The 10,017-nt window shown below is 38.8% G+C and overlaps 1 protein-coding gene across 1 annotated transcript; it reads left to right on the forward strand.

Moving 5' to 3' along the window:
- The first annotated feature begins 6,595 nt into the window (after positions 1–6,595).
- Positions 6,596–9,036, forward strand: LOC124299429 (uncharacterized). The gene is made up of 2 exons (XM_046752625.1): positions 6,596–6,657; positions 7,993–9,036. The coding sequence occupies exons 1-2, from the start codon at positions 6,622–6,624 to the stop codon at positions 8,989–8,991; spliced, it is 1,035 nt and encodes a 344-aa protein (XP_046608581.1). The 5' UTR covers positions 6,596–6,621; the 3' UTR covers positions 8,992–9,036.
- The last annotated feature ends 981 nt before the right edge of the window (positions 9,037–10,017 follow it).

Raw genomic sequence — 10,017 nt, forward strand, 5'->3', positions numbered from 1 at the left:
GTTGTTGGGACTGGTCGACTTGCTTGAGTTACCAGCGGCTTCAGCCTGCCTCTTACCTGTTATTTCACCTGGGCTAGGTGCAGCCTCAAGTCCAGATACCGGTGAGGCAAAAATCTTCCGGGTCGTTCTGCGGATGCCGGTGGCATGGCAAGGCTAGAAAGGCGCGCAAAACGAAAGTGCAGGACATCGCTTAATTGCAGCTATGTAACAGGTCCGATCATAACTTACTGACGCGTAATTCACGCACGCGATCTGCCGAGTGCGTTTCCTTAGTATTCACGTATCTAGTATTCGAAATTCTTAGCTGTCGAAGAGGTTCGGTTCCTTCGACAAATTAAATTCCGTCAGCCAGCTGATTGGCTGTAAATAATGAATATTTTTCTTTCTTGGTAAGTTTTCTTACGAGATAGTCGCACGATGGCTATTTAATAAATTGTTGTATATGTAGAGTGTGAGATCTGTTTGAAAATAACAAAAATATATTGCAAAAAAATATAGCTTATGTATCGACGCTGCTTTTTTAATCGCATAAATACTGTTGACAATCTAGTGGATTCGTTTGATTTCGGTCTAATGTGGTTTGTTTTGTCTAGAGGATTGAGGAAAATTGTCTGCAGTAATTGAAAACAACAAATTTCCGAATAAAATGATCGTCATCGTTGAGTTAAATCGAATGAATTTGATAAATTTGTAATCAATATAAAACGATTTGAAATTAAGCATCGATTATGTTCGATAGTTCGTTTCGAATTTCATTGTTTCCTGCATTTTAATTTTCAAAAAATTTCATTTGTGTAGAACACGGTAAGGATTTTGAGATTATTCAGTCTACGAAAAACATTCGCTATGCCTGTATGGTAAAGCCATGACACATTTTTCAAATGTAACGATTGATGGTTTATCGACGAATTACCAACTTAATTGCTAACAGCTTGAGCTGCAACTTCTGAACCGTTATTTTATAAATTTTTTAGTCGTGACACTGTTTTGACTGGAGTTCCACGGCTGCATACATCCTGAATAAGTTAAAACCACACGGTGACCATAAGTTGCGTCGATACGTCGAATAAAGTTATATTTAGCGAGGAAGATATCTCTCCCTCCCAAACCAGTTTTTTTTCTATGAGTATAAAAAATTTACCGCAGGATCACACATTTGATATTCAATTTTTTTTTCCACACGACGAAATAAAATTATATTACAATAATTAGGTAATAAAAGCTGTCGTTGATTTACATTCCAGAAATCGTTTCCAGTTATTAGATCATGGTTGTATTACTAAACCAAATGACGAAATCGGTAAGTTATGGCGCAAATTTAATGAAAAAATAAAACCCCAAAATTCAAAGATCACGTGCATTTGTCAAACATCGTTTAAAATATTCAAATAAAATTTGTACACGGTGGCTGAAAATGGCATATTTTTCCTGTTTTCTGTACTGGTTACCCTCAGACTGATAGATAACAGACATTTTGACGGGAACGAAAATATGAATGCAAAACGTTTAAATGTCGATAATTTCTTTACCTAACGGTAATTTTTTCTCAAGTATTTATTAACAGCTGTCTTCAGATAATTAATTTATGCGAGATTGATACGTAGGTACGTTATAGTCGGAAACAGAATGTGAGATCAGTCGTAAGTCAACGATCGGAATAATTTGAACGGAGGGAAAAAAAATTTAGGAACAGGCAATATTACTTATTCAGTAACCAACAATTAGCCACGTGGCCAGAATGTTTTTATAAAATTAAAAAAAAAAAAAAAAAAACTCCAAGATCAGGTAATAAATGTAAGCAGTGTCCGTGTTTTCGTAAACTTGTAAAACCGGCTACCCGCATGCCCTGAATAGTCTCTATGTCGTATATAAAATTCCACCGTTTGCTTATATCTTTCGACAAGTTGTCCTTGATATTCATCCCGGTATTTTGTTTTTTAGTACTTTTTTAAGTTAGAAAGCCGCAGAAATGAAGCAGGCTCTCGACCTGCAGTTCAGTTTCGATCGGACATGGTGAAACCGTTCTTTTTTTCCGTAACGAAACGACGAAATATCAGCACGATTTTAAAACGTTAATCGACGCCATCCGACAGATGTTGAATTAAGATTTATTCACACCCATAGGCGATGACGAAGTTCCACGCGTCAATGGAATTTACTCAGTTATAACGATTACCGCTCGCTGTACGATGTTCATCAAATTTATCGACTGACATTTAAACCTGTGCGGTAAGCATAGAGGAGTAAGAATGAATAAAATCTTCTTTAAAATCAACGTTTCCGAAGACTGGTCCGAGTCACCGAATCGGCGTTTGATCCTACGAGTGTGTGTATGAAAACTATGACGAATAATTCGAATACGCATCCCAGTTTCTGTTTCTTGTTTTATCCCGTTACCCTACAACCCGAGAACATAACGTCGTTCTAACTCTAACCGTCGTTCGAAACGTAGGTACCTTGAAATTTACATAATATATAGATAGATATGCCGGCCTTATTAGGCGTATCTTTGCCTCACGCGTAAACCATACAAACTTGAATACTACAACCACTTACGGAAAATTTGACGAATTTTTACCGCTGAAAACAAAGAGGATGAGACATTTTTTACAAGCTTTATATTTTCCACTATTTTTTTTTTTTTTTTGTTTTTTTTCATGCATGAGGAACTTCTGAGTTGGATTGACGAGGTCGTAAACTGCGGCTGATACTTTGCCACGATAGGATAAGAAAACTCTCCGTTAATAAAGCATTCTGTAAAATTCTACTCAGGATCGTATTTTTTGCTGTCTGTATAACTTTACGTTTTTTCCTTGAATAATTCTCTCGTCGTTCGTTGGTTAGTTTTATTTTTTATGCAATCGGTGCTCGTACTTCCCGAATCGGTCAGGCATTATGCAACATCAAACGGGTTTAAATCTGCGATTAACATTTATGGATGAAATTCCGGACTGTCTGAGCAAAAAATTCGATAAAATTGGATACGATAGCAAAATGATTCTGTCGAATCAAGGAATAAACTTTGAAACCCCGGTAACTTGAACAAATCAAATCCGATCATCAATCAATTTCGAGTAATAACATTATTGTATCATATTTAGAATGAAAGAATCGTGCTCGTTTACCAGTTTCAATAAGCTTTTTCGCATCTATTTTTTAACAGAACAAACAACCTGCATATCGATAAATTTATTTCCTCAGTGGATTACAAAACTACAAATTACAAAGTGTTAACAGGTTGAAATCAATAAACTTGTACTTGATTCGAAAAACTGCATACTTGTAGATTGTAATTTCATTTCAATGAAATTTATAGAAAATCAAAATATTATGATAGTTGATCGATAAAGAGAAGAAACACCGTCCGTATTTCGGACAAGATTTTAGTAACAGCAGCGGATCAGCACGTCCAGAATGAAAAGCTCAATTTTCCTGCTTTTCGGTTTTTCGATTGACGTACAAATCCCGGTCAACCCCAACCCAGTTTGATGCCTAATTAAATTGGGTGATTTACGAGCAGAGGGTTGGCAGGTATCCATTACGTGAGTTACACACCCATTATAGTGATATTAATTAACTGTATGGCTCGAGGAACTCGTATAACGTTGGAAGAATAACAAGAAAAATTTACAAACATTTTTCTGTATTTTCACGACGAGCCACGTTTTGTCCGAGCTATAAGCTCACCGCCAGAAGCGCAAATTACAAAAGGAACTATTCCGGTGGGTCAATTTGAACCATGTAGCTGTAAGTAGAGATTTCCTTCTGCAAACGGTCCTGAGGGCACACACATATATATATATATATATATATATATATAGATCGTAAATCTCCATCTGAGAAATTTCGATGAATGAAAGGGGAAAGAAAAAATAATGAGGGGGAAATATTCAAAATGTCAATTCCTCTCGTTCGATGATGTAACTCGGCGGAAAAATATACCGCCGAGGCCGAATTCGAACGACTGGTTTGGTAATAAAATATATTAGGTTCACTTCTGACCAGCCCTGATTTTTTTTTTATTCTCCTATTTTTATCTTCGCATTTACTGGCCTGAACACTTTCTCCTCGCGAATAAAACGAATGAAAAAAAAGGGGAGAAATGAAAAAATGCAAACGCATGCCATGCATCTTCCTATATAACACTCTTACTCCGAGTGAAATTTTTTTATCGATTAAATATCAACACTCGCCGGCCTTGGTGGGTAAAATAATAATCGATTCAAAGTCAATCGATTTCTTCATACTTGGTTTTGTAGAGATTTGTAAGTTTTATTTTTTTTCAATTAGTTTAGTCACAGGTAGAAACTGTAATTTTTTAAATTTCAATCGCAACGCAATTGATGTTTAATAATTTACAGTTAATCGATATATACTGATTCACGATGATCGAATCAAATAGTTTTTGGAAACCTGCATTCGATAACCGGCAAATACATAAACTACAATAGTCGGAATTTTATACACAAAACGTTCCCGCTTGATTGCCGAAAATTAACAATCAGGATAAAAGAAACTTAAAAGTTGACAATAAATCTTCGCAGAACATGTGATGAATTTTTCCAGGAGAGAAAGATAACTCCGGTTGTCGTTTTGTACCAGCTTTCTCGTGACATTCGAATGCTTTCTTTGGAACAAGAATAACCGTCTAATAAACACTCGCTCCCTCTCATTACCATCTTAGCAATAATAATTAATAAGTCGCTAGCGAAAGTGCGTTACATTTCGATATCCACGCCTTAAATTCTGTCAATCGCTAAACCTGTGCTGTCTAACATGTTTTTTTTATGCCTGAAAGTAAGTAGCGCAAGTTTGTATAACGAATTGCATAAATCTGTATTAGCGTGTGTTGTTTGCCTCGAGTCAATTCTGCTACACAATTTTTTTTTTTTTTTTATTTTCTTATTTTATTCAGATCATTTGTTCGGTTAATTTTCTTCTCTTTTTCCAATTTAACGGGGATTAATATGCGAATTAATAGAACGAGGAAGCGTGGCTCCGCAAGTGTCCATAACGCATTATTTGACATACTTTTTGTCAATCTGTTCCGGGCGGTTCCCCCTGATCTTTTGCGAATCGATGGTTATAACTGCTCTGGGTCGTATCCTTGGAAGTATGGCCATAAAATTGAAAGAAGTCGAATTGTTATGTACTACAAGGCGAAACTCGTAGAGTGAAAAATGTATTTTTCTACTCGACCGCATGCTACGACCGGCGTATATATGCACCCTGACCGCACTCACCACTGTATCGTCGATGAAACCTTGGGCTCTTTTCCACACTGTGCAGTCGCCCTGCAGGCTGCTGCGGGAGATAAGCCTTCCACTTCACAGCGTTTACCAATCAATTCGATCAATGAACGATATTGTTTCCGCACGCTGTTTCGAAAATTAGTTTTTCGGAGAAGAACGATAGAAAACGCACGTATCATCGTCCGAAATGTTGGATGAATTTAAAAACAACGAACCATGCGCTGCGGGTGAATCGATTTGACAGATGAGAAATCCTAGCAATTGCATTGAAAAATAATTGGATTCGTATTTTTCAGCGTAGGCAATCTTTGAAAGTTGAACAGATTGGATAAATGTTTTGACAACGTCGGTAATTTTCTCCCAGATTCTTCATCCGATAAATTCATTCGTTGGGTCGCTCGCGATTAGGTGATGGATCCGAATGAGATAAATAAAATCAGGGATCTACCGGAGCGCCGAATTGACTGCGCGAGGGTCTGGAATTCGGTTCTAGAATTATCATGCGGTGATTACTGCTACGTCTAACTCTGCTCGCGTTGGGTTTACGAGTTTTACTATCCCGACTGTCGATGGAGTCTGTTTCATAAAGTGAAAGTAGGATTCGTCGGTACGAACGTGATGTGCGCAATCTATGTCAAAGTTAACAGAATGACGTCTGTGAACTGAAATTAACAAATAACTAAATTTCTTGAAATTGGGTGGATAAGCGATTGGAAGACGACTGATTTTTTTCATTGCAACCAACTCAAATCAAGAATAATTAAGCAAGTAGAATTGGGAGATTTATTTTGGTTACAGATGAAACGGTAGACTCAACGAAACTCATCCAACTGCCAACAATAGTGTTGAAAGGTAAATTCAGAGTCCCGCAAGCTCGCGAAAAGCGACACAATTGTTGTCAGTTATCAGCGCTGGAAACTGAATAATCTACCGTTGGTAACCAAATACCTTCCGCTGGTAACATTCCTAATTGACCATCGGAAGGTAAGACGACCTTGTTTCTGTAAGCGGGTGAATGAATTTCATCAACGACAGATATCACGGAGAACATTGCGCCTGCTTTGACAGACTTTACGCAAAGATTAGAGAAAAGTTCTTACCTTCAAATGCGAATCGTGTATTCCGGTGAAACTTGCCGAGCGATGGGTATAAACGCGATTGCGGAAATAGCTGTTGATGCATCGCGCATGTATTGTGAAGTGTAAAAAGAAAGTGTTATCCGGTAATGGATGAGCATTGAGGTTTTGAAACGACTAAACACGACTTTGCCATTAAGACCCGATGTAGCCTGACTTTATATAAACGAGCCCAAGGGACGTTGTCGTTTAGTTATATACCTGCACCTTCTCGAGCTTCGCGTGGCGAAAATATGTACATCGTTGCTAAAATCAGTTACACGTTACTGGTAAGAAACAAATTACACCACTGGCACTAATTGCCGTTAACATCTTTCATTTTTCATGTACAAAGGGTCGATTGCATGCTCGTAAACATTTTTTTAACGGGTGGGTGAATTTACACATCATTAACAGGTTGAAAGTGTTGTGAGTTCTGTTCGCTTACATTTACCATTATAGTAGAATGTCTTATACTCGATCTAAGAAGGAGAATATCGCAATTGCACACCTGCTTCTATAGACCTTTTCCTTTGATTTATGGAGTGTTGAGAGGCACGATGAACAGAAATCTGATGAAGATTTATTGAAATCTGTTCAACGATGTTACACCCGGGATCTCATGGCGGTATAAAGTGAGTAACAAAGTTGAAGCAAGCCTATCGCATCCCGCCTTTTATCCCACCAAGGCTTTTTATCCAGCTGATGTAACGCGACTTTGGCCAAATTCCTTTTCGTCTCGTAAAAATGAAATAAAATAGGAACGAAGCGGTGGGAGTCAATTCCGGAGGTAGCGGGACATAAAATTGCAATAAATGAAGAAGATCCCTCAAGAATTTTCTTTCGGAACTTCCGTCTCGGTTAAATCTGAAGCTTCTCAAGAGGTTATAGGAAACCTTTACTCTTGCTCTGCCTCACGCTGAGAACTCCGACGTTCTTAATTAAAGCAATGCAAATTAGAGAAGGTGAAGAAACAGGGAATGGAAAATGAATGGGAAACATCCACACTTGTGACGTTTCAGCAAACTTCACAGTATATTTGTTAAAATATTCATTCGTTATTCACAAACTTGCAATCTTGGTTTTGTTCAATTTACTTATTTTTCTTCATCGTGTTGTATCAAACTCTTCATCTTTGGTTATTCTTTTTCCTTTTTTACTGTAATTCGTATCCTCTTGGAGAGAACAACTTATTGCCATCAACATTTTACATAAGAGGCGAAATGCAATCACCATCAAGACTTTTCGTATTACAGACTCACGATTCACGATCCCCACGTATTATTTAATTTCTGACAGTTTTCAACAATCGTGTATGGATTTATGAGAAAGTTCGCTATAAAATATGATTCTCTCCATTACGAAGGAACTTTAGTCCACCGATTTTGTCAAAATTTAACCAAAGTATCGAGTATTTGGTGGCGAATTTTTAACACAGTCGTAAATGGGCTTTTGATTTAAATTATTTCTCCTTGAAAATGAAACAAGAAGAAGAAAAAAAAATACGAGTTCAATTAGCAGCAAGACTTTTTTATTAGATTAATTTTCGTCATATGTCTCGCGGGTGCAAGAGCGAAGCTTTTTCGTAAATCTCACCAGCATCTCATTAGTCATATCCGTTTCAGATGGCACAGAGCTTTCTGCGAGTGAATTGTGGCAGGATTCCGAGTCTCGCTAATCCTCCACTAACACACAGGGTGAATTTTCCGTCCCGACTGTACCTCCCGGGTCGTGAAAATCTTGGTGAAAAGAATCGCGTCGTAGGAAGAGAAAGAGACCAAGGAATAGAAGCGTCAAACGATACCGGCGGAGTTCGAGAAAACGATCTGCAAGTCATACCCTTGGCGGTTTACCGCGATCAGCGAAACGGGTTCCAATATCAGCCAATAATCTCGCGGCAGTTTTACCCGAGTTTCTTCGAGTATCCGAGGCATTTGCAATCTGCGGTCCCAAACTCGAGGCGTCCGTTTTCCCGAGGACCAAAATCGGGACGGCCAATAATCAGCGTGGCGAACGAGCCGAAACCAATAACAAATTCGAAGTTGCCACAGCTGTTCCGGATCGCCGACGATCTCGGTTACGGGGCGGAAATTCCGGGCGCGGAAAAGCTCGTCCTGGAATTGACTCCTCCCGAGGTCGATGGCTCAGGGATTCCGGGAATTTCGGTGGACGTCAGGCCCGTATTCGAGGACTCGGATAATTGCGAGGAGGATCATGACCGCCCGGATTGTCAATTAGCGACGGGCGGCGTTCAATCGGCATTCAATCGGTCCGTTGATCCGCGTCCTGCGTTCTCCGGAAGTCCAAGAACCGTCGTCGAACGTATCGAGATGAAGATGGAGGCTTTACCCCGGGCTTTTGACGCCGGATATTGCAATTATCCGCACCGTAGTCGTCTAGATATTAACAGGAATCCTACCTCGAGTCTCACCTTCCGGAAACACGGAGCTTACGAACAATTGGCTGCGAACAATGTTCACAACAACAAACCTTTTGGTAGCTACAAGTTGGCGAGAGATGAAGAGCCAAGATCCTCAGGCAAAGGAGGATCTTCTTCGAATGACGGAAGAGTGTTGGAGTCTAATTTTAAGGACACGAGAAGTTATTTTACAGACATTAAGTAACGGAATGTTTTTTTTCTATCTCCATGTAAGGATGGTCCGTTTTCAGAAGAATTATTTTTACGCGAATTAAGTACTTCAGATGTCGATTATACAAAATTGGTATGGAGGTTTTGAATTCGGTAGACTGTGATACGGTGGAAAATTGATACATCTGGAAAAAAGGAATAAAGAAGGATACGATGATTCAAAAGATACAATTAATCGAAATATATATTTCAAGAGTAAGAAATTTGAATACAGATATGTACAAACTGTACGAAAGAACTCGAAACTGAATATTCGTCTCATCGATTTGGTAACAAACTCGTATAACATATAATCTTTGAAATGTCAAAAATTATAATACAGCGATTGAATTTGTCGCAAGATTTTATTATCTTATCATATTACTCAGCTTTGAATCATATTCCATCGTTGCAGTTTAAAATTTTGCTTCGCAATCGTTCCGATCATTCAACCGTCTATTTCAAAGTCAACATTTTTGACTTTCTAATTTACACTCCATCGATCAAATCCCTTCGAATCGATGAAATTTTTGATTGTTCAAATCTTCGGGCATCGACGATTTAGTCTATTGTACAATTTTCATTGTTTGCGAAAAAAAAAGTTTCGTCAGTTTCATTTCTTAATAGTTGTAGTATTGATCGCACGAAATCCTGAAACAGCGATTCGTCCTACATACCGCCGAGAATTTCGCTGATTTCCATGCGGAGAAATCGCGTGCCGCGGCATCTCGTTCGTGCCGATTTAAATCGGGCGATTGCAAGACGGCTCTTGACGTCGGTTTGACCGTGTCTTAAACTGCGGGATGGGGTAAAAAACCGAAAACCATAATTGACAAAAAGCGAGGTTGTAATGGCCGGTTTGTCGGACGGTGGGCACAGCTGAATACCAACCGCGGTAAAAGTTTAGTGGGGAATTGCACGAGCCGCAGGTAAGAAACGCTTGTTCCGAACTACCTGCTTTCAGATCTTCTCATGCCGCCGGTGCGGCACTAAAACTTGAGCGTAAACGGACAGTCGTAAG

This window comes from Neodiprion virginianus, chromosome 1 (assembly GCF_021901495.1).
Source record: "Neodiprion virginianus isolate iyNeoVirg1 chromosome 1, iyNeoVirg1.1, whole genome shotgun sequence".
Classification (NCBI taxonomy): domain Eukaryota; kingdom Metazoa; phylum Arthropoda; class Insecta; order Hymenoptera; family Diprionidae; genus Neodiprion; species Neodiprion virginianus.